The sequence below is a fragment of the Drosophila yakuba genome, chromosome 3R, assembly GCF_016746365.2.
Source record: "Drosophila yakuba strain Tai18E2 chromosome 3R, Prin_Dyak_Tai18E2_2.1, whole genome shotgun sequence".
Lineage (NCBI taxonomy): Eukaryota > Metazoa > Arthropoda > Insecta > Diptera > Drosophilidae > Drosophila > Drosophila yakuba.
Genome location: NC_052530.2, coordinates 20,555,146 through 20,579,253, shown reverse-complemented (window position 1 = coordinate 20,579,253; position 24,108 = coordinate 20,555,146). Strand labels below are relative to the sequence as shown.

The window sequence follows — 24,108 nt, the reverse complement described above, 5'->3', positions numbered from 1 at the left end:
GGCACTCGCATCACTGCTTGCAACGCGTACCCAACAGCCAACAGCTGACAATTGACGGCAAAGTGTTTTGTGGCAACATCGGCCAACTGACACACACCTGAATTGGAGCGTTGCGTTGCGTTGCATGCATGCGCTGCACATTTCGGCCAGGCCAGACAATTAGTGAGCGACAAAAGGCCGGGAATGCTCCTTGCCATCTTCACTCCCCTACCCTTCCCTCCCCCCTTCAGCTTCACCCCCTCCCCCGTTGCCTGTCAGTGTTAATGACGCTGCAGTCGCTTGTTTATTGCATTAAAAGCTCTATGGATGCAGCGTTATGCATCAGAAATGGTCATAATTGTGCCATGTCTGGCCCAGGCTTTGCCACTGTCGTCTGTGCAGCCAAATGGAGCTCGGTTCTTGTGGTTAGTCCCCTCCTCTCCTCTCCCCTCCCCTCTCCTCTCCACTCCTTTTCATGCCACACATCCCCTCCCTTTGGCGCACGGTCTTTGGTCTTGAAGATTTATGACTGGGGCTAATAGTTTTCATTGCCAGAATACATTTTTATATTGAATAGCCTTCTATTGGGTATATTAGTGGGCTATTAATTAAATAGGCGCTGATATCAGAATTCAGTTACTCAGAACTTCCACGATCTGTTTCAGTTAAAGATGCTGTACTAAATTGAATTTAAATATATAGTATGTATATTGTAATGTTTATACAATGAGTATACAACTCTTCGATCATACTTTAGCATGGTCTCAAAAAAATCCCTGGCTGTTGTCTTTCGCAAAACCGGAAACATTAGACTGCAATAACAAATATTTAACATTTCCGCAGTGAAGCAACCAAAATAAAAAAATGGAGGAGGAAAAACAACATCAGCTAGAATTGCAGAATCAAAAGCATATAATAAATTGCGCTGCAACTTTTCCACACATTTTCCAGCTTTGTAACGCTTTGATTTGTCGCACTTTTCCCCACTTCCCTTACCCCAACAAATTGGCCCCCGGAAAATTTGGGGGAAAAAACGATGGAAAAGAAACTAAAGGACTTTTGCTGATGTTTCCAAAAAAAAAGGAAGCATATCGAAAAGTCAATTGCCTTGCGGGGTTGAAAATTTGAGAACATAAATGGGGGGCTGTTTTTTTTTTATTTTGGTTTTTTTTGGTGGGTTGAGTATTTATATTTAGCTTTTGTTGCTGGCGCCATTGTCAACATATTTCAAAAGCCTTCGCAGAACCGAGACAGAGAGTCAATAACAAGTTGACTTGGACATATTGTAGTTTGGTAGTAGAACCGAACATTTGCCACCAAGCAAAACATTTTTGATACGACATACGACCAACGAAATTGGTCAGTGAGAGCGGCCAGCGAAATTTAATGACTGGAAAATGAGGCATTTAAGCCAAGTGCCAACGAAAGTTTTTCCCTTCGCCTTGTTGAACGTGCCAGATATTTATGGGTCTGCATCTGTATCTTCAGCTCATTTCGTGACTGTATCTGTGTATGTGTCTGTATCTGTGTCTGCCTGCAATGTATGTTTCTGTATCTGTATCTGTATTTGTTTCGGTTGGTGTTTCAGTTTCTGGCTGAAGGATGTGCTCGAAGGACAATCGAGGGGGCGTGGCCAGTCGTGGGCTGGTGGACAAAAGCGGAGGCACACATTAATTGCCGTGATTAACACGTAGAAGCATTAAATTATACACAAGAGCTGCAGGTGAATCCAGAGTCGCTGCTGTTCATACTCTTTTAAAATAGGTTTCAACTCAGGGTTACTCGTTTACAAATAAAGTTGCAAATAAAAAGTATCTTTGGTAAAAGAGTATCATTTAGTAAAGTGCATTTATTTAGAATACTTTGCAGTGCTAGTTGCAGTCAATTACCCTGCAAAAGTATTTTCGGCGAGGGTATCAAAAGGAGGCCTAGGCATTGCTGGACATCAATTATCGCAAATGCGGCCAGTGCATGTGCGCCAACCCCACCCAATTTGTGTCTGCGCAAAGTGCATAAATCATTTGGCTACATTAGGTCCGTGAAAACGCAAACTAAACTTTTTCGGGCGGCGGCGATGGGGAAACAAAAATAAAACCTCGTTAGGCCAAGACGAAGGAGCGGATGCTACGTGCCTGGACTTTGACTTGGACCAGGAGCTGTTAGCTGGGAGTTGTTAGCTGGAGGAACTGGGAGCTGGTAGCTGGTAGCTGGAGTATTGGAGTAGTGGCAGCATCAGAAGGACTAGCGCCAGCACAGTGTCAAGTGTAAAGAAGAACTACTAATCAGCAGTTAATTCTTATCTTTAATTAAGTGCACGTTCCACCCCCTTCGGCTGGCCACCCCAAAAGTCCCTGGAAGGACCTCGAAGTCCATCGTTTATGGCAGTGGAGTCCTGGGAGTCTGGCCAAACTTTTTTCGCCTTTCCGTTCACAACACTTTTGTTTGTCCGCGCTCTCGGCATTGTCCTGCACAAAGGCCAGCCCGTCTTTTGTCCCGTCCTGCTCTGGTCAATTTAATGAAATAATCTAAGCAAACACTCCTGAAAATTAAGCAGTTTTTTTTTGTGAGGAAGCGCGATTCCGCTCTGCAAATTAAAAATGTAATGCGTTCGCCTTTGTTTTTTTTGATTTTTTTTTTTGGTGTTTGTTGCCGGCGAGCATAATTAAATGTGCGAAAGAAGTTGCTGCAACATTAACCCGTCAGCGGGCTGGCCAATTAAAAAGGCCACGCAACAATGGCCCAGTCGCTCATGCATGGCTTACTCCGATCCCTTGGCAAACTCAATCCCTTAACCCCTGATTAACCAAGACGTTGTGAATTCAACTCCAGCTAGATGCGGTATATATACATATAAGATATATCTGGGGTAGTCTATAAGTCATTACCCCCATTGAGAAAGCAAAAAAAAAACAAAAAAATAAAACACATAACACAGGTAGGAGGAGTGGCTGCCGCTTTCGGCTCTCAAGTTGTTTGACAAACAATACACAACATGGCCAGGGCTTTCTGGCCCAAAAAGAAAGAAAGTTTAAGGGCTCAAAAACACGGGGTACGAGAGCCGCACTCAAGCGTGCCCGTCACATTTTTGCGCTTTTCCCCATGCAAAGTGGAAAGAAAAGCGATGGGGAAGTAGGGGTGTGTGGTGCATCATCAGATACATGAAAAACATTTTTTCAGCAGTGAAAAGCTGCACTAAAAATAAAATAAAAGATATATTTTATTGAAGTGGCGCAGGGGAATGATAGAGTGAAAGGGAAGCCACCATCCCATACTTTTCACTCGCAGATTAATTATGCATCGCTAAAATGCTAAGCCAGGTAGCACCAAAGCACCGTGTGGCATCAACAGCATCGCAGTGCCCCAAAGGCAAATGGCAAGTGGGTGGGGGGAAAGGGGCAGGGATCCGAAGGGGGAGAATATGTAAAAGCCAAGTACAAGCCACAACAAAATTAAAAGCCAAATAAAATCACAAAAAATGGTTTTGGGCAAATACAGCAGTGACAGCGAAACGCTTGCAATCAACACACCGCAGTTAATACACTAAATAAAATATTTATTAAGGCTAATAAATAAGCTTTTTTAGAAGTAAGTTTCTTGGGTATCTATAAAATATTATTTAAAAAATATACAAATACCTAGATGAGACTTTTCTTCTTTTCAAAACGTTCTCTTTTGTAAAGGGATAAAAATCCAAATACACCTTTGCCCGCAAATTGATGAGCTAAATATTGGATTGTCAAAGCTTAAATGCAAATCGGTTTCCATAGAAAATGCTCCAGAATTTCGCGGCAGGCAGCTCAAATCAAAAATGCCTGTCACATACAGACCCAACAAATCATCATGCCTCTTCACACATTGCGCTCCCACACACACACACACACACACACACACACACACACAGCCACAGGAGCACACGAATACTCGGCAAGAACCCACCCACACCCACACACTCTCGCGAGTCGCCCACAAATTATTCACATAAATAAAAAACGGACAAAAAATTAAAATTAAAATAAAAATTAAAAGCTACAGCTGAAAATCAAGCAGCAAACGTCAAAGCCAAAAGCGCGAAGCTGTCGTCATGTCACTGCACCCGAGTTCAGCTGAGTGGGGGAAATCCCCCAACCCCCACCCAAACACACACACACACACACATACAGGTGAATATGAGGTGTTTCGAGTCAAGAGACACACACACACAAGCACACACACACAGTGGCAGGACAGGTGGATGGATGGCGCAGCCAGGAGACGCCAACAACAACGACATCGCAGTGCCCACTTGAAGCGCTTTTAACAAAAATTCTTTTAATTTCCTACACTTCTTTTTTTTCGGCAACACCAACTTGTTGGTGTGGGAAAATGAGGGGACTGGTGGAGTCAACATAAGAAAAGGGATGTGCACTTGAGTTGAGAGGCGTATTAAATACCCTGGCTAAGTTGTTCCACATCCACGGTATCTGTTAGTTAATATGATGTTATTAAATGGTATTTAAGTGGATTTTTAGAAACATAAAGAGCGACTTGCGAAAGTTCCAGGAATCAGATGTATGGGAGCATCACAAGTTATTTAATAATAATAACAATATATAAACACACCAAATATGTATAAATTTGATTATATACGAGAAAAGTCACCTCTGTACTTTTATTGTATAAGCTATAATTAAAGTTTTTGTTAATTTAAATGCCTGAATGTTTCGCCCCGAAATACCGACCATAATTAAGACAAATCTGTAAGCTAGTCGTAGTTTTACAGCTCGAAATGATTTTGGCGTGATTTAGGATCTTGCAAGGACTCACATGTGTGTGTTGTTACTGAGCAACCCCCACGGAAAATGGAATTTTCCTGGAAGACGTCGTAAGAAGAAGAAGTAGAAGAAGCGGCGACAACGCTGCATTGTTGATGAACAAGCAGCACGCTAACAAGAACACCTAAATCCCTCTCACCTGTCTCGACGAAAAAAAGTACAAAAAATCAAGAAAAAAGTGGAAAAAAAAGTCGAAAAAATACCCATTTCTTCCACCCATCGAAAACCCACTGAGGGCACCTTTCACCACTGGCGTTGGTACGTGGGTGCCTGCATTGTTGTTCTTCTTACCGCTGTTGTTCTTGTTCTACACATGCACATGCCACGCCCCGTTTTCCCCAGCCCGCCCCCTATTTTCAACCACGACCGTTTAGAGAGATGAGATGAGGTGGGGTGAAAATTATGATGCCTACGTTTGTTTCTCGTTTTCTGCGCTCATTTTAATTTCTACATCTTTTTTTTTGGCCATCGAAAATTACAATACAAAAAAAAAAAGAGAAGGAAAAACTTGGCGCAGATTTAACAGTTAGGGAAAAATAGGAAAATTCAAGTGCATTTTTCACTTCACTTTACGGTGCATTCACATTTCCGTTGCATTGCATACAGAACAGGGCGAATAAAAAAAAAAAGGGAAAAACTTACAAACAAAACACAGTTTGAGGGCATCAGAAACCGAAAACAGCGCTGCGGATTTTCGCAATTTGTCCCTTTTGGTTTGATGGGCAGGAAGGGGGATTGGTGGGGGCTGGTGCTGCAGGTATCCAGGGTCCTTTGTTTGAGAATCCCACCCCCCTACCCCCGTCAAACTGCCCAACCAAAGCCTATCTCAAACCCTAGGTCCCAGAAGCAGCTGCCTTTTTGAAGACCTTTAAGGTATTTCTGTGGCTGCGCAGCGTTCTTTTTTTTTTTTTGTCATTGTCATCGTTTTGCGGCGAGCAACAGCGAGGTGATGAGAGCCAAAAAGGGTTAAGCTACGAGGGGTTAAGGCCAGGCCAGGCCAGCCCCTCCCACTTTTTTGGGCGTTCTGCAAGAGTTGCACTTTTTGCCGTTGCACTCGGCTGGCTGTTGTGTTAAATTTTTTATAAAATTTGCATGCAAAGTGCATTCGCTCGGCTTTTTGCTCACTTTTTTGACCATTTTTTTTTTTTGCACATTTTTTTATTTTAATTTCTTAATTAGTTGCTTTTGTGGCCGCAAAAGGGGGTGGGAAGGGGGGAGTTGCAAATGCGCAGCCTGAAAGCAAAAGTCGAATGCATTTAAGGGTTGCTCGATCCTGGCAGTTCAATGCGGTCCAGCGAGTGACTTTAAGGCACTCAGTCAGTGGCCTTTTGCAAATTAGTCAAATTGAAATGGCAAAATTGCAAATTGCAGTGGCATTAGGCTTTTGATCTGCGCAGCTACGATGCTTGGCAATCAAACCGAAAACTATTTAAAATCTAATTTGCATGCCCCGCAAACAAATGCATAGGAAATTTGACTACTACTACTATATTTTTGTGTTTTTTTTGACGAAGGCTGCATAATCACAAAAATTTGTCATAAAACTTTGGCAGACGCAAAAGTTTTTGCTGCACAAAGTCAAAGTCGTTGACGTCGTCATTCTCGATGACTCAAAAAGCTGGAGGAAGTGCGTCTGCTCTCCCCTCGTCTTTGAGGAATTAGTCAGCAGGAGATCGGCAGCAGCCATTGCCACATCCTAACATCCTAACATCCTGCTGCATCCTTCATCCTAACCCCATATAGATTTCAAAACGATTACAATTCCTGCATCACAGCCAATTTGACTGCATTCTGCTGCGGTTTCTGTGGGCGTGTGAAAACTTTTTAATTACCCTCATCAGCGAAAATCAGCGAATAACACAGCCTCTATGCCAAAACCCTTTGCAAATTGAAGCGACTGGCTGTTTGCTTTTCAAACTGTTTGTGATGGAAGGGGAAGGGAAAGGGGGGGTGCTGTATCAAACTTGTCTATATTATGATAATTACATTTGAATAGAATGCAGTTCGATTGAACCAGACAAGGGCACCTAATTAATATTAATAGCTGTTACTGTGCGAAAAAAAAACGAAACTAAAAGTTGAGCAAGTTTTAATTGGAAGGGTCGAGTTGCAAGTTTGGTTTATCCTTAATTTAATTTATTTCTTTCTTTTTTTCAAAATTTCACCATTCTTATGCAGCGCCTAAGTTCAATGACTGGCGGCACCTTGAGTTCCCCAGGGCGACTTGCACTTCCTGTTGGCCGCTGCCAACCTTTGGGAAACCAGGAAAAGGAGAAGAGCTGCGACTGGGTGCTAGAATTATGACGCAAATTGCAATTAATCAGCTGCATGCCATCAATCTGTGTCACTGGGCAAAAAGAAAGCGAAAACCGACAGTCGAATGCAATATGCATGTGTGCCCAGAATGCAAGTGACAGTGGACGATGCTTATCGCAAATCGCCGGTGTGTTGCAAGTGTTGCAAGTGTGGCAAGTGTGAAAAGCGAAATTCTCAACACTTGGCAAACAGCTCAAGTTGCAGCCGAAGCCAAAGGCAAAGGCCTGTGAAATGAGTCGATCTTATCTGTAATTGCTTTCGCCCGAAGACATGGCTAAGATTCTACGCCAGCTGCACTTTAAGGAAATGACCCAAATTAGTGTAGAAATGAAAAAAGTTTTTGCATTAGCATGCGGCATTCATTTTGTTCTCAGTTGCTGCTGCACTGAAAGAAGACTAAGCTAATGGTGTCCCTCCATTTTGATCCTTTTTTAATGTTTTGGTTTTTTAAATGCATGAACTACTTATAATCATATAATATAACATTCTTTGTTTTTACTGCATCTAATTTGACATTTCTTTTAGGCTAGACTTAGGAGAGCTATGCCAGCTAGTGCTATGTGTTTCGCTTCATAAAAATCGGCATTTGGCGAACTCCTGGCGAGGAGTCACGTAGTGGCAGCTGCCACGCTTCCAGGTGCCGCTGATAAAGCTTCGGTTCAGCTGCGACTCCTATGTGCAGCATGTGCACCTCCACACGTACATATACATATGTGCAAGACATCTTATCTGTATCTGCAAACAGACAGAGGACATATCTGCCACACACCCACACCCACACCAACACACACACACACATTGCGTTGTCAGTCAACAGACAAACATGGCAAGATGTTGAATTTGTACTTCCGCTTCCACAGCTTCTTCTGCCGGCTCCTTCTTTCCTATTTTTGCCACTGCACCTCTTTTTTCCACTTGCCCCCAGGCTGGAAAATCAGTTTTTCTGTTGTCGCACGACTTGAATTCCTGATTATGCTGCATTTTCCAGCAGCAGCGCACAAAACATACAAAAAGCAAACAAACCAAATAAAATCACAAAAAAAAAAGGTGGAAGGCAGGCTATAAAAAATATTTCAAACACACATTGGAGTGGCATTAAGTATGCGTAAATGAGCTTAATGCATCAATTAATCAAATCAAAGGCGGCAGTGGCCGCTGGGCAAAAATCGCGCCGAGTTTTCACGGCACTGCAGCCTGCAGGATCCCAGGCTCAGTTTCTCATCTCATCGCGGCATCCTGGCGCTTTGTCGCGTTCCACAAAAGCGCGAACTCGCGGCAAACCGAACTCTCCATTAGCTCCACGTGGGTCACGTCCGCGTGCACAATGATTGGAGTTCTGGTCGGTGGGGAATGATGGTGAGGAGTGGTTGGGAGTGGTGTGGGATCGCAACTGAGCCTGGCCAATTATAGTTTCCGGTAAGGCTCATAAGTCCATGGTATCGCAATATATATGTCACTTTATTTCTCATTTTTTCGTCTATAATATATTTCATATATCTGCAATAGTTCTAAATTAGTTTGTGGTTTTTATCTAGTAGCTAAACTAAACTAATGCTACTGATATAGCATTTTATGTTTTTAAAACTCATGTTATTTATTAAGGAAAAAATTATATATTCAACTGGAAGTGGCAGAAATAGATATATAACTGACTGCGGTGTAAATTATTATATATATATTTTTTTTTCTAATTTAAAATAGTACGTTTTTAAACATTATTTAAATAATAAAGTATTTAATTAACAAAAATGACAGTTGAAAAAGAATTCCTTTAAAATAAATAAATTCAAATTATTAATTTCATATCACTAAGCAAACGACAGACATCAGCTTTGTAGAGCTTCTTTAGTGCCATGGCGTTCAGAGTTTCACAGTAAGCACTTTAGGTCCAAGTTCCACACCTTAGTAGCTTTTGGTGGTTGTATAAGCTGCATAAATACTGCACTTGGCAGCACTGGTCTTTGAATTTGAATTTTTAAATAACTTTTTCAGTTCTTCAATAATATAGAATATTATATATAGAATGTATAATAAAAGAAAAATGCGAGATAATTGAACAACAAAAGGATGTGCCATATAGCAAGACGACGATGCAATTGCTGAACCAATAAGATAAAAATCGTAGTCTTTAAAATGCTTTAAATTAAAGCCTGCAACTATTGCATTGATTTTAAAGTTAAAAAAATAAAAAAAAATCCTTTTTTTGACTGATAATAAAGCAAAGTTGTCAAATTTCGCAGAAAAGTTGTTGGCGAACTATGGCAGCTATATGTTTGCCCAAAGTGTGAATTTTATGTAAAACATAATGCAAAGTTTTCAATTAATTATCAGCTGAAGCTGCCAGCCATTTGAGCATTATAATCGCAACTAAAACAGCTGCTGCTGCTCATCAAAACGCCAGCGAAGTGCCAGCATGTCAGCCAAAACAACGAAAAGAGTTTTTTATTTATTTGCAAAAAAAAATGAACAGACAACTTGCTGCAGACTGGGCTTAACGTCGAACTTCTGGTGGAAGCCCCATGCAACAAAAAGAAAAAAAAAAGGGGCACAGGACACACTCAGGACCTTCGCTGGAGGCGCAATTACACACACCACCCACGCATGCGAAGTGACCACCAGAAGTAATTAATACGCAAGCACGCATCCTTCCTTCCGCCCATCAACTCGTCCTGTTCGTCCTGTTCGATGGCCATTCGACTTTAGTTTGGTCGCTTGGCGTTTAAAGCGAAACTACGTGGGGGCGTTGACGTTTTTGATGAGCTCTACACCCCGCTTCCCCCCATCTACCAGCAATTATCTTTATGGCGTCAGGCCACGCCCAATACGCCCCTCATCGGGTGTCTGAGTCCTTTGAGGTAGGCAAATCTGCGGAATCCAGGACGACGGCGCTTGGCAACGCGAAAAGTGCGTTAGGCAGTGTGTCTGCTGTCTCGGGACTTTTCGTGGTCTTTAAATCTGCTTCAAGGACCTGCCAGGATGTGTGACAGGATGTGCCTTACAAAGAAAAACAAACTTATACAAATAAAGTAGCTAAAACAATGCAGTATTGCGAATTTGTTAATAGAAATCATCAGTCATGTAGTCACAAGCCAAATTATTTTCCCAATTGTTCGAATAATTTTACATTTTTACAATATTACAACGGATTTGAATCGCTTTACTTCTTTATTGATTGAAATAACTCACAATGAAACAAAATCTGGTTTATGGTTTCGATGTCATTGCGAATATGCACTCTAATGATGCCATTAATATAAAGTTGACATGATGTATTAATCTGACTGCATATATATAAATAAATTATTCGCTATGCAGCATATTGTCACTTTGAATATCCCTCAATAAGTAATATAATATTTAACAATATACATATATATTTATATATATTGGCCTGCTTTCGTTTTGCCCAGCAAGCAGTCAGTTGAGCTTCCTTTCTAATTAGTTTTGGACCCGGCAAACATCTTAGCCTCCTCATTTCCCTCCTCATTTCCCCTTCCACAGAATGGAAAACAAAGCTCTGTGGCCAGGACACTTTGAAGTGGCTCTCGCAGCTGGAATTCTATTAGTCCACCTGGCGGGCTCAGCTCAGTTCAGTTCAGTACAGTTGTTCAGCTGCGATTGAATGCGATTTCTTGTAAATCTAACTTTGATATTTATGCGCCGTCATGCGGCGACAGGCAAACATCACTAATGACGACAGGAAGTCAACAGGCAGCAGCCTAAGATTCTACGCCAGCTGCACTTTAAGGAAATGACCCAAATTAGTGTAGAAATGAAAAAAGTTTTTGCATTAGCATGCGGCATTCATTTTGTTCTCAGTTGCTGCTGCACTGAAAGAAGACTAAGCTAATAATGTCCCTCTATTTTAAACCTCTTTTAATGTTTTGGTTTTTTCAATGCATGAACTACTTATAATCATATAATATAACATTCTTTGTTTTTACTGCATCTAATTTGTCATTTCTTTTAGGCTAGACTTAGGAGAGCTATGCCAGCTAGTGCCATGTGTTTCGCTTCATAAAAATCGGCATTTGGCGAACTCCTGGCGAGGAGTCACGTAGTGGCAGCTGCCACGCTTCCAGGTGCCGCTGATAAAGCACCCGGCAAACATCTTAGCCTCCTCATTTCCCTCCTCATTTCCCCTTCCACAGAATGGAAAACAAAGCTCTGTGGCCAGGACACTTTGAAGTGGCTCTCGCAGCTGGAATTCTATTAGTCCACCTGGCGGGCTCAGCTCAGTTCAGTTCAGTACAGTTGTTCAGCTGCGATTGAATGCGATTTCTTGTAAATCTAACTTTGATATTTATGCGCCGTCATGCGGCGACAGGCAAACATCACTAATGACGACAGGAAGTCAACAGGCAGCAGCCTGCTAGATGGCAAGGCAAGTCAAGGCAAGGCAAGGAAGAAAGTAAGAAAGGCAGCCAAAGGAGGCATGCCACTTTCTATTACTCTAATGCTATTAATATCACACCGGGAGGCAGTCGTAAATGCGACTGCGAGCAGACGTTTGAGGCGCTCAGTATATATTATACATATGTATATAGTATGTATTGCATTATGCGGAAAACCCAATAAACCTATATAAACAAGCAGTGAAAGTCTGTTTGTTTTATTGTTGTAAAACTTTTTAATATATCTGAACTGCTAGCACACCAGCCTCTTATGCCATGGCTATAAACAAAGTGGCGCGGGGCAGATGGTTTGGGAAAGATGGCATGGGGACGCATAAAACTTGGGGGTCGACTCGTATATCTGATGGGGCCTCGGCACTTTTATGTCCCACATGGCTGCAGTTAACCCCTGACCGAGAATGGATGCTCCATCCATCGCCAATGCAAAGGGAATTCCTCGAGTGGGGGCCCACTTGGAGTAGGCCCCATTATGCGATTGGCCTGCAGGGAGTCGTAGGATCGGCAGCAAAAGGACCCAGGACCTGAATGCCTCATATGCGATTAAAGCTAAGGCCTTGCGAACGCTAAGTTCAGCACTCATTCCAAATTTATATGGCTTTCAATGAAAGTAAAGGGAAAGTAAAGCGTTTAAGTGTAGAAGCCAGTGTTTAGCCTTACTTAGCACAAATGGTCTCACTTTCACGAATTTATTATAAACGCTAGCATTTTTCGCACTTTTAAATAAATAATTTAATTATAAAACAATTCCACTCGACTATTTATGGCTACGCGCTCGTTCAGCTCATCGTGTATGCGGCATCAATCAGGTGTGTAATTAGGTAATTAGCTATATTTAACGTCACCTCAGTGGCCGCCATCCTGTGACCCATCTCAAGCTATGAATGCCACACGGCTGTCAGAAACAAATCACTTGCAACGCTCTGGGGCTAAAGTTCGCAACAAAAAACACGTGCAGACAGGTCGCCATTTGTATGTACCTAATTTCACAGGTGACCCCCGACTGAAAACCAGGTAAAGTGACCTTTGAGGGCAGTCGTTTGCTGGGCAGAAATGGTCAATAGAAAAAATCTAAAAAAATCTGATTTACCAAATTGAGGCATATGCCACTAACTAGATGAACATTAAATGGATTTGCCTTAAAGTTTCATGTTTTATGACGCAATTCAATTAATAATAGATAGGCCAAGGTAAATCGAAAAGCCTCTGTAGCTGAATTAATTCGCAATTAAAGAGCCCTGTCATTAGGCAACCAGCTTTGCAGTTCCTTCATAATGAAGCACAAGTGTAGAGTAAATTAGTAAGCTTATTAATTGGTAAATCCCACGACTCGTTTGCTTTGCCATAACAATAGTGCGTATTAAAGCAGCATAACTATAAACTGCTTTGTGGAAAGCCGATCAGCAGGCATTTGATTTGAGCATCCTTCAGTGGAAAGTCACATGACAGCGGCATTAGGTACACTGAAAAGCACAAAGAAAATTCCATCGATGCCAAAGTAGCAGCTGTATACTTTCCCACCATTTTGCAGGCGAAAGTTCAAGACGGAAAACTGTTGCATACATTCGTGCATACACTCAAGAACTTGCGAAACGGAAAACTGACAACGGAACAGTAACAATGGAACCCTTCGCTTTTCCCAGACTGCACTGGTCCCATTCATTTTCCGCAATACCGCTGCTCCTGTTGAATTCTCAACGAAGTCAAAGGAGTCAGTTGAATACGAGCTATATTTTTGGTCGACTTGTGGCGAAAGTTTGACCTCTGGCGCTTAGGATAATGAAAGGATGAGTAAGAAACTCCGGCGAGGGGTAATCCATCCACAGTGAACATAAACCTGTCCAAATCCATGGACGATTAATTAAGAATCAGCTCTTTGCCCCGCAAACCCCTCACATTTCCCTTTTTTCAACAAATAGCTGCAAGATTTCAGGGAAAAACTCAATTAAACCGTGTACATATTTGCACCAAAATTTACTTGCGCACAGTTAGCTGCTTGCTAAAAGTGTAATTGGCAGCAAGATGATAAGACCGTCTGGTAATTAATTGATGGAATCAAATTAAATAAGGACATTTCACAATCCTGGCGTAATTAATTCATCACCATGTCTCCCACATTGCCAATGACACCACTGCTGAATGGCAAATTAATACTTAACTGAAACTCCTCCTAATTCATTTCGATTCTGATTTAAATGAGGATTTCACTTTCATTTGCACACCCAGAAAAATTACTATTTCCAGGGTAACTCATGTTCTAAGTAAACTAAAATGATTACCTAAAAGGTCAGAACATGGACTTCTTTTAAGCACAATCTTTACTTTATTTTTCCTTACACTTTTTAGGTTATTTTTACAAACATTTGTGGCCCTTTTGACGGGTGCAATTAAGTGCATTTTTGTAAAATTCGTTTTGCTGGTCTGGCAGCATTCAACCTGTCGTCTGAATATTTACAAAAGAATTTTCATTCCAGAAAGTTGTTCTTCAAAAGTTTTCGCTACACTTCTGAGCTCTTTTTCCATTTTTTTCACAACAAAGTTTAACTTGCGAGTTACTGCTGAAGTCAGCTTCAAGTTTTTCGCAGTTGTCACACTTTTCGTGACCTTGTCACCCCATAAACTTTTTACACAGCATGCTTTTTAATATGGTAAGGCAATAATAAATAAATAATAAATAAAAACTACTTCAGCTAAAAATAACGTTCTTAGAAATGTTATCAATAGAAATGGCTGATCATATATATTTATTAAATAAAGCAAAATAGCTTTAAATTCAAAGTTAGCCTGTAACTATTTCATGTGTCTCATTTATAAGGATGATTTCCGGAAAACTGAAGCTTTTCTCTGCATAAGTCTGCCACTTAACGCATTTTCGTTAATCATACGCTTCCACCAAAGCCGACTTCACAGCTTCGATGGGTGAAAAAAAGCATAATCCAGTCGATAATGGAGTGCTGGTACTTCGCATATAATTTATTTATGAATGTCTCCTGGCGCCCGAAAAGAAGAAAATAAACAGAAACACAAATGGCGAGTTGGGGGCCAAATAAAAAAAATATCAGTTTAAGCGTGCTATGTAAATTTGCTGTGTGGCAGGGATTTTCAAATAAAGCTCAACCAGTGGCAGATATAAGAGTTTGCCAGCACGTGACAATATTACCAAAGGCTCACTGCCCCAAAAGCAAACAACACTGCACAGCACAAATAAATCAATTCAACCTTCTGGCAAAACACTGCGGGGGGGTGCTGTGAAAGTGGAAAAGTTAAAATTTATTTCAAAAAACCTGTAGAAGAATGCTACTGCTACTATCGAAAGTCCAATCGGCTCACCTTTCACCTGCGCACCAAATTCCCTTCTAATGCCGCACAAATTAGGCACAAGAGAACAGAAATTGACCTGAAATCGAATACAAGTCAACATAAATTCAATTTCGAACATTTCCTCAGCTCAAGGTCCTTAAGTTGCTAGGCAGACAAACCACCCTGTGGCCCACTGAGTTTCTCAGCTTCATGGGGCTTCCAAAAGTGAGTGTCAACAATTTGTGACCCATTTGTGAATGGGCAACGTCACATTCCTGTCAATAAAGTGTATTAAATGTAAATTACAGATATAAAATCGAAACCCTTTATGATTGGCATGGTTATGCCACCCAAATGTTCATTGAATTGTGAGCCAGTGGAGCGTTTCTCTGAACTTGGCACATCCGCAAGGACATTCCATTGATTTCAGTGCAATGTATAGTTACTATTTTTTTACAATTGCATAAAAAGCTTAAGGCTGCAGTTTTATTCCTCTAAGTTCGATGCTTAAATCGAAATTGTATGATTGCTAAGTAATCCTTTTACAATTTTAATTGTTTTCGCATGCTGTGCCAGAATGGTAAACTTTTCTCTTGCTATGCTTCATATAAAAACACAGCATCAGTTTTATTCGAAACTTTCACACGAAATTGTCTTGAGATGTTTGTGTGTGTGTTGGTGTAGGGTGTGTGTGTGTGTGTTGGTGTAGGGTGTGTGTGTGTGTGCACTAAGTGTTTACTGTTTGTCGAGTAGTTAGTTTGAAAGCAAATATTTGCGAGGCTTCTGTTTGTTGTTCCTGTAGCAGCATTACGTATACGCCACGTGGCACGCGCAACGTTAAGCACGCTTACATCAGGCCAGCGTTTTCATTGACATCGCATCCATTGGCGTAAACTGCACGGTTGGTTACTCGCATTCGATTATCGATGCTGTGCAATACTCAGGAGACAGCTACCTCAGCTCCCAGCCCAGTTTATGTGGCAACTAGCTAAAGTTCAGACAATTGGTGCCACTGGCAACACGAATATCTCTACTTTTCAAGCTAAATATCGTAGGGTCTTCCTTTATTTTCAAACAATTTAGAAACCGAAGCAACTGAAAATGTAAGAAAACATTTTACAAACCGAAGCAACTGAAAATGTAACGCTTATTTTGGGCAGAATGAGGAAGCCCATTTTCACAAGCAGGCAGCTTGCAATGAAATGCTTATATAGTCGAGCTCCTCGATTATTTAAATGTGAAATGGGTGATTTTCCGCAATGACTCTTTTATTTCGCCAAACGCAATTACAGCATTCTTCACTCTTTTTTCGCAGTATTAAATAATTTATATATTTCATGTTTCTCCACGTGTACGTCGTGGCAACAAAAACGGAATATAAAGCGCTAATTTTTTCATTTTTTTTTCATTTTCCTGCATCAGATGATGATCTGTGCACTCGAAACCATCGCAGTCATCGAATTTGCCGAGAGACTGGGGTGAACGATTGTGAATGCTTTTAGCTAAATGATGTCGTACATAGCGAAGTAAGTAGGAAATGGATTGATCGATAATATGTGTGCCATTTTGATTCAATATTCAGACTTTATTGTTAAAGCCTTTAATAGAGATCCACATTGCAGTGCTGACACCTGCCATTGACGACGGTGTTACCACCTCTCCGGTAAATGGTGCCACCTCCACCGCCCCTGCCATCATTTCCACGGGATATCACCACATTACCATCGCCGGGGGATGAGGAGAAACTGCGATACTCCTGGCCATCCAGGTAGACAGGTTCGCCATTCGGATTGGGACCTTTTCGAGTGCATAATTATTCATTGAGTTGTCTAATTGCCACAAGCAGCTGGCAAAACAATCGCCACTACTTACAAGTCAGACAGACGCCATTCACCACCACAGTGCCGGGATGAGCTGGAAATGATGGAAATGGCAAATGGGATCGGTGTGAGTGCGTATCAATTAGCGTCGGTGGCCATCCCGTCCAGCTTACCGCCGATCAGAGCCGGAATCAAAGCCAACGGTAGCAGCACACACGTCAGGTACTTCATATTACAGTCGATAGTTGACCGGTTCGACTCTCAAGCTGAAGCTTTTATAGGCCGGCACTTACTTAAATTCGTATCAAAATCAATTTGCATAAGCCTGAGTGCTAGTACGCTGCTTTCGATTCGTATTTCGTATTTCAACAATATATGTTAATTAATTTCCCCAGAATGCTATCAATTCGCATTCGTTGGGGTTTTCCGCATAGGGTTTGGATGCAGCTCGACGTAGTTGATTTCCTTGAGCTTCTTCAAAGAAATTTATGGCAGTCACGCCCCAAAAAGTCGGTTTACAATTATACCCAGATGTAAGCATGAATGGCAAGCGATTCCAGAGAATCGCAACCCATTAAATGTATCCATACATCTACGGAAAACTGGTTTCAGCCCCGAAAGTCGTGACTCGTGAGTGGAACGTAGAACGTAGCGCCGCTGCAAAAATTACTAAGCTAACAAAGTATCTTTAAATAATAAGACATTTAATAAGAAGTAAGACATGCTTTAATTGAACTGAATTATGCATGCTTTAATCGGAATTCGAAAGAAACACATTAGTTTAAATATTAGTTGCAAATATTTGTAACATTTTACAAGTAGGGTATCTAGAATGCACAACGACTGACCTTTTGATGCGCTACTGATTGTTTTTGAAACCCATCCGTGGGCAATTCCCTGAGATTAATACTTACGTAGTGGTTTGTTTGCACAGCAAAAGTTCTCTTCAGCGATAAGGTCTGTTTGGGTTTAAATTCAATTTCAAATTCTAATTCAGAATCGGGAATCGGAATGGGAATCAGAATCGGTGAGTGCATCGTATATAAGCTGCTGTTGCGGTTTGCACCTGGTCCAGACCAGTTCGACGTTCCAATAGACCAGCCACAATGAGATACCTGGCGGCATTTGCGATTCTCGCTGTTTTTGCACTGACTTTCACAGAGGCGGCTGTTTACATTGGCGGCGGTTGCTACGACTGTAAGTCAATGCTCATTAATTTTGGGCCATTTTTCGAAAAAATTGTTCGGCAATTTTCCTTGCCGGCATATCAGGCATAATTTTATACCAAATTTTCACATTTTCATGAGCGAAAATTTGTGCGAACGTGCTATTTATATTTACGTATTTCTTGGGATTGGCTTAAGCTTTTAATTTCTATGTGCATAGTACATTTTCTAGTTTACATAAGCGATGCAGTGGCTATCGTGCAATTAGGTAACTACTATACAGCGAACTGATTGAAATAACACTTTTAGGTAATCCGCCCGGAGGCCAGGGACCCGGAGTCTACACAGGTGTGAACGGAGGACGCGGAGGAGGAGGTGGAGGTGGATACAACGGAGGAGGAGGTGGATACAACGGCGGCGGTGGAGGAGGAGGTGGCCGTCGTCCAGTATATTCGGGCAACTTTGGACCCGGCTATAGCAACGGCGGAGGAGGAGGAGGTGGTGGAGGTGGCTACGGAGGAGGGGATGGTTACGATGATGGCGGTCTTACGCAGATTATAAGCGGCTGAGATTATAATCTCGAAGCTTTGCTAGCGCTAAGCTCGCAGAGCTAGCATCGTCAGAAACTAAGGTTACATAGACTTAAATAAAACAAATATATATATTTTATATTGTGTATATATTGTATATATGTATATAGACTACTTTTATATATCTACAAAAGCATAAAGTCGCTTTTGTTAAGTTTCAGGCACATACATAGGTTCAAAACAAAGTTTAAGAAAAACTAATGTTTAAAGTTATAAAATACCCACGAGTGTGTTAATAAGAATTGGCCAGCTTTATAAATAAATTGCACCCAAAGTATCTAAAAATAAGATCCTCAATGGCTGTGCCTTTACAATTAGTATCCATTGCAAGTGTAATGCTTTTTCTGTCTGAATTGCACATCTAAATATAAATGCTCTACACTTACTAAGTTCGGAAATGTATTAAAGAGTAGAAACTGTTTAAGAGTAATGATTACTATTCCCTTTAAGTCATGAAACCGCCTGTGCCGTTCGGTTGAAGGAGTCAAAGTCCTGCAAAGGAAATAATTCATAAGCTGTTCAAAGTTTCAGCCATCATCAACTTGTCAGTCTTAAGTCTTAATTAAAGGACTCGCCCTTGCTAAATATGCAGCGGCATCGAATTTCCAAAAAGTTGGACCAAAGGAGCCGCTCGGTGAGTCCGCAACCACTTAATTGATACAATTACCAGTTCGATTTTTGTTCGTTCGACGGCTTTGGTGAGCCAAGCTAAAGCAAACGACCCGGAATCAAATTTGGGTTCATTAAGTGTAATTATCGGTATCATAGTATGCATTAAGTTAAACATTTTCAAGGCTTTTCTAGTAACTCTTTGTTGTGCTGCTTAAGTTAGACTTTCTTTACTTAATGCTGCGTGTAGACTAAAAAAAAAAAATAAAAAGTGTAAAACTTTAAGATTATCAGTAACGATAATAGCCATTTCAAAGTGCATACGATAAAGATTTTATAATTTAAAGTCTGTGGATTTAGGCATTTTTAGAAAATACATACATCAGTTACGTAACTTAGATTATTGAATGGGGGAAACAGCACATTGGTCTTATATTAATTTCCTAAGAAAAAATACTTACCTTGAAACTTTTATATATGTAAACAAATTGAATACAGGACTGACTTATTTATATACCCTGGAATGTTTACCATTTATGGGAATCATATTAAGGTGAAAATTCCAAGCAATTTTCGTGCTGAATATTTCTGCAATTTCTTTCTTCGATGAATCTTCTGTTTCGCTTCGTTAATAGGTAGAAGGATGTGTTTCCAGGAAGTGTTGATCAGGATTACCCCCAGGCCGAGGGCAGGATTCGCGATGCGGTTTCTCCCCCGGATGTGGGAAATTTTAATATATTGCTGAGGTTGCCCAAAGCATTTTGCCTCCTTGGAAATGAATATTTGCAGTGCGCTTCATAAAACCACTTTTTCCCGCTAATATGAAAAGATTTCTCTTTGACAAGCACTTTTTCAATTACTAACTAAAGCGAGTAGCTTACAAAGAAGCACCACAAGTTATGTAGGTGCAAAATTCGCTGCTCTATGCAACAGCAATTGAGATTCGCAGTGACGGGTCCTTTGGGGGGCAGGTAATGGGTGCATAGCCATTAGCGTTCAATTTCCATGCTGGAAGGTGAAAACTGGGAGTGCTGCAAAATTAACCTGAAACAGCCACCCACTTTCTATGCGAACACGAGCCGCTCTTGGAACGGCGAACTTTGGGTTCTATATGGCAAAGTTTGCTGCAATACGCAGATACATAGCGGCGAACATTAAAAAAATGCATTGAATATATAACAAACTTTTAGGCTGGCGGTGTGATTTCTGCCCGGTAGTTATTAGTTTTCTATAAACTAGTTGGCTTTTGAATAATTACGCGTTATTATAGTTAATTATTTGAAACGGTTTACAATTTGTGACTTTAATATTTGACCAAATCTTTGTATCTTCTCCCCTTTGCGTGTATATTGTGCAATTTGAAGTTCGATTTGAGTTTTCATTTAACGAATTTCTGCGTCAGCTGTTTTCCGGGTTATTGAAATACTTTGCAATACTGTATCTCTGTGCCACCGTCGATATTTGGTGTCAGCAGCATTCTTATTGTACCTCCCACCTGCGGTTGGTTCCGCAAAATCCGTGCAAAATACAATTTTCGTGGGTAACCAGGACTGGGGTTCAAGCACTAGGTATCCGATTGACACAGCGTTGTGAGGGGCCTTGAACAGTAAAACCACAGGATGAGTACAACGTGAATATTCCTTTATTTGAAATATGCATTTAAGTTAGCTTAGCATACGGAAAACACAAAAACCAGTGCCGCTATCCGACCCAGTAACCCGCCCGCCCAGCAATCTCGTACCCAAAAACGACACCGGAAAATTCACAGACACGTAGAGATGAAGTTTAGTTTCGTTTCTTTTTTGTTTTTTGCTTCTTATCGATGGGTTACTAAAGGGAGCTCAAATGCTTGGCATTCTCGTTGGGACAACTACAAAACCCAAAAGAAAAAAACCAACAAAAAAAAAATGAACCAATAAGAACTAAGAAAACGCAAACTCGGACCACAACCGCAGCCGCAACATCACATCGCACTAGTAAACTATGCAGATTGGCCGCACATCGATTTACGTCCAAATCCCCTGCCCCACCAGCCGCATCAGGAGCAGCATCATCGGTGTCGCCATCGCCAGGCGGAAGCACATCCAATGCCACTGGGCCAATGCCATGCCGGAGTCGTGGGCGCAGATGTTCTGGAGGACGGCACAGTTCCTGAAGTGCTTCTCATCGGACAGCATTTTGGCCGTCTCGCGGGCAAACTCCGCCGAGTTCTTGTAGCACTTGTAGCGGGCACTGTTGTAGATGCAGTTCTCGTACGCGTAGCGGGCACTGTGAAATGTTGATGTACCAGAAACTTGAAACTTGATTGATATCGATTCTCGGGAACAACATGTCATTCAGTTGCCCTGGCCGCAGCCCAATTGGTTGGTAATCGAAAAAAGGGCTCAGTTGGTTCAAAGGAAAACTGTGCAATACCAAAGGCCGTTAAAAGTCTGTTAATAGCACAGAGCAAAGCAAGAGATGTTCTATTGTTAACTCAAGATTGCTGGCCATTAACCATTAGCCAATTTATATGGCCTAGCCACAAAGGAAATTGCTCTACAATATTCACTAGAAATATTAAATGAAATGTAGCAAAGAATTCGGGATGCTGCATAGCACTTGAATCTTCAAAAGTTGTTACATCTTCAGCTTTCTCCGTCTACATTTTAAAGACCTTCTTAAACGTGATCAAAATAATAATAATTTTTAAAATGATGCTTGACTAAAAGAGTTGTTTCTTTTTTTTAAGTATTGACATATTTAAAAGCATTTTGTTTGGAAAACAGAAACAAAGAATGGTGGCATGTCTGATGATATTAAGTCAAGCATACCAGCAGAACTCAAGGAACTTTTCGCTGGCGTTGCGCCTCTCATCGTGCACCTCCTCGCTAAGGATGTTCTCGAACTCGGACGTGCAGGTGACCCAGTCCAGTTGGATGTACGCAAAGCAGTCCTTGTGCCTCAGATAGTCTGCAAACAGGCGGGAAAGTGTGCTTCAAATGTGTATAAATAACGCTTCTTTTGCTTGTGCACTTTAATGCTTGTCAAGTTTGTTATTTTGTATTTTTTTTTTGGGTCCATTGTTTTGGTGGCCTTTGCGGGGGGCCTTTGTCCCTAATCTGCGGGATTTTGTGTACTGTGAGATACTGCGTGTGTTGCCGACACCCAAACGCCTGTGGGTATCCTTTGTTTTTCGTTTGTTTGCATGTGTGCCAGCTTGGCAAATTGATTTTCGAGCGTTTTGAAAGCGAAAACCTCTTAAATTTCGCCATAAACTTACCCCGCTGAAAGTCGGCGTCGCCGCAGAACTTGTAGAAAAATCGCCGTGCACCCTCCACATTATTCTTAAACGTGCCCAGCTTTCGATCGTCCAGGCAACGCTTGGAGTAAGTATCGAAGCACCTCATGCCACGGTTGAATATGCTGCAATATGTAATTCGATTTCAGACAGGGACAATCGAGTGAGGTCTAATTGAGTGCCACTCATGTTGCCGGTGCCGCTGGCGGTGCCACAGCTAATTTATGTACATACTATATATATGAATGAAATGTCTCCCACGTACATACTTTAGTTTTATGAAATGACCCTAAATTTAATTATCTAAATAATGAAGTCTATGTTTCACAAAACTGCAATACATTTCATCTATTGTTTATCAGAAGTTTCATATTGCTTTCCGATGACCTGATTAAATTCATAAGATATACCGCTCATTACGGAACTGTTTTTAATTATTATTTACTACAATATACCTGCTATTCTTGTAATAAATATATATATTTATTGAACTAAACTATAACTCTAGTCTGTAGTATTCTAGTCAAGTTTTCTGCCCAAGGCGAATAATCAAATGACACTGCATTTGAATTCAATTTACGCGCTTTGCAATGCACAAAATTCAATTAACCATTCACTTTGAGTGCAAAACTAATAGAATACACTAATGGTAAAGAGAAACTACCAAAATTTAAATACCGGTGCTTTGATTATAGTCGAAGGTCACTAGGAATTCCAATTAGTGAACTTATGACCCACTAATGACAAATGCAGCTTATTAATTCGCCATTTGCAGTAGGAATAATTAATTATCGTCGCGGTTTTCAATGTTCTTAGCCAAGTCGCGGTTTTAAGTGTTACCTTGCGATTGCTATTATGAAATGCTTTTAAAGAAACTTATAGCATTTAGTAATATCCTGTAGTGACTTCTACGCAAATCTGCTGTCACTCGAGAAATTATATACAAGCACCTAACTTTGCCCATGGAAGGCAAAGGCCTATTAATTCCAAAAGTCTGTAATTTATTTTTGGCACTTGGAGCCGGCATAATTAATCATCTCCTTGGAGGGGCAGACAAAAAAGGCTTGTCTTAATGGAATTCCCTGTAGAACTTGTGCGCCCTGTGGCAACATAGGAATATGAATAAATTCCCTGAATGGGGCACAATCAATAACGAATATTTCCTTTTTTGTTCGCACTCGTTATTGCAAATCGCTGCCTACTTGCACTTGGCGGTGATCTCCTTTTTACTGATGACGATTTTCGTGTTCTGCAGGAAGTCCATCAGATGCGGCGGCAGATCCTTGAAGCACTCGTCCACCATTTTCTGCGTGCTGCCGCACTCCTCGCCCGTGGCCACCGTCGTCTCCGACATATTCCCCTCGTTTTGGGCCAGGACCACGGTGACCAAGTGGAGCAGGACGACAAAGTAAATTAAAATCACACTGCCCTGTGAGCTTCTCACGCACATCCTCGCAGGACACTTGTTGCCACAAATCGTCTGATGGGATACTGAGTGTGTCGATTCTCCGTTATGCTGGGCAAACGAACCGCACGAAAGTTAACACCGCACTGAAGCGACCAACCGCAAGGAAATCCTATAAAAGGGATATCCAAATCAGGACCTCTGTTAAGTCGCTGTTAATCCAATGTTAAGTGCAACGCATGCGCCGTGTCGTTGCCAGCACGTGCATCGTCCTTTGTTTACCATACAAAGACAGGCGACTTTTTAACAGGTAGACGGACCCAACGCCACAGAAGAGATGGAGCTCGGCATAAATTAGCGTCCGCTTCAGCGATGCCAGGTGTGGATGGAAGTGGCAGTGCTCCCTTCAGGATGAGTTTA

At 41.3% G+C, this 24,108-nt stretch overlaps 3 protein-coding genes across 4 annotated transcripts; 1 reads left to right on the top strand and 2 right to left on the bottom strand.

Moving 5' to 3' along the window:
* Window positions 1–16,382: 16,382 nt before the first annotated feature.
* LOC6537696 (bomanin Bicipital 1) lies at window positions 16,383–16,912 on the bottom strand. The gene is made up of 3 exons (XM_002098205.4): window positions 16,812–16,912; window positions 16,691–16,732; window positions 16,383–16,615 (listed from the first exon to the last, which is right to left on the bottom strand). The coding sequence occupies exons 1-3, from the start codon at window positions 16,867–16,869 to the stop codon at window positions 16,419–16,421; spliced, it is 297 nt and encodes a 98-aa protein (XP_002098241.1). The 5' UTR covers window positions 16,870–16,912; the 3' UTR covers window positions 16,383–16,418.
* A 771-nt stretch (window positions 16,913–17,683) lies between these two features.
* Window positions 17,684–18,473, top strand: LOC6537695 (glycine-rich cell wall structural protein). Of its 2 annotated transcripts, XM_039376848.2 has the most exons (3): window positions 17,684–17,835; window positions 18,114–18,206; window positions 18,312–18,473. In XM_039376848.2, exons 1-3 carry the CDS (start codon window positions 17,745–17,747, stop codon window positions 18,371–18,373), a joined length of 246 nt encoding a protein of 81 aa, XP_039232782.1. In that variant the 5' UTR covers window positions 17,684–17,744; the 3' UTR covers window positions 18,374–18,473. The 2 variants fall into 2 exon arrangements, with proteins under 2 accessions (XP_039232782.1, XP_002098240.1); XM_002098204.4 differs by having other exon boundaries at window positions 18,114–18,473.
* Window positions 18,474–20,627: 2,154 nt separating this feature from the next.
* On the bottom strand, window positions 20,628–23,848 carry LOC6537694. The gene is made up of 4 exons (XM_002098203.4): window positions 23,486–23,848; window positions 22,266–22,408; window positions 21,817–21,955; window positions 20,628–21,271 (listed from the first exon to the last, which is right to left on the bottom strand). The coding sequence occupies exons 1-4, from the start codon at window positions 23,731–23,733 to the stop codon at window positions 21,010–21,012; spliced, it is 792 nt and encodes a 263-aa protein (XP_002098239.1). The 5' UTR covers window positions 23,734–23,848; the 3' UTR covers window positions 20,628–21,009.
* Window positions 23,849–24,108: the final 260 nt, after the last annotated feature.

Bases quoted from the DNA above. Each gene is read 5' to 3' on its own strand.
- LOC6537696 (XM_002098205.4), bottom strand. From the start codon at position 16,869: ATGAAGTACCTGACGTGTGTGCTGCTACCGTTGGCTTTGATTCCGGCT. The intron at 16,733-16,811 runs GTAAGCTGGACG...CATCATTTCCAG, and splicing joins GATTCCGGCTCTGATCGGCG to CTCATCCCGGCACTGTGGTG. The intron at 16,616-16,690 runs GTAAGTAGTGGC...GCACTCGAAAAG, and splicing joins GAATGGCGTCTGTCTGACTT to GTCCCAATCCGAATGGCGAA.
- LOC6537695 (XM_002098204.4), top strand. From the start codon at position 17,745: ATGAGATACCTGGCGGCATTTGCGATTCTCGCTGTTTTTGCACTGACT. The intron at 17,836-18,113 runs GTAAGTCAATGC...TAACACTTTTAG, and splicing joins TGGCGGCGGTTGCTACGACT to GTAATCCGCCCGGAGGCCAG.
- LOC6537694 (XM_002098203.4), bottom strand. From the start codon at position 23,733: ATGTGCGTGAGAAGCTCACAGGGCAGTGTGATTTTAATTTACTTTGTC. The intron at 22,409-23,485 runs GTAGGCAGCGAT...TACATATTGCAG, and splicing joins GAGATCACCGCCAAGTGCAA to CATATTCAACCGTGGCATGA. The intron at 21,272-21,816 runs GTATGCTTGACT...AACATTTCACAG, and splicing joins AAGTTCCTTGAGTTCTGCTG to TGCCCGCTACGCGTACGAGA.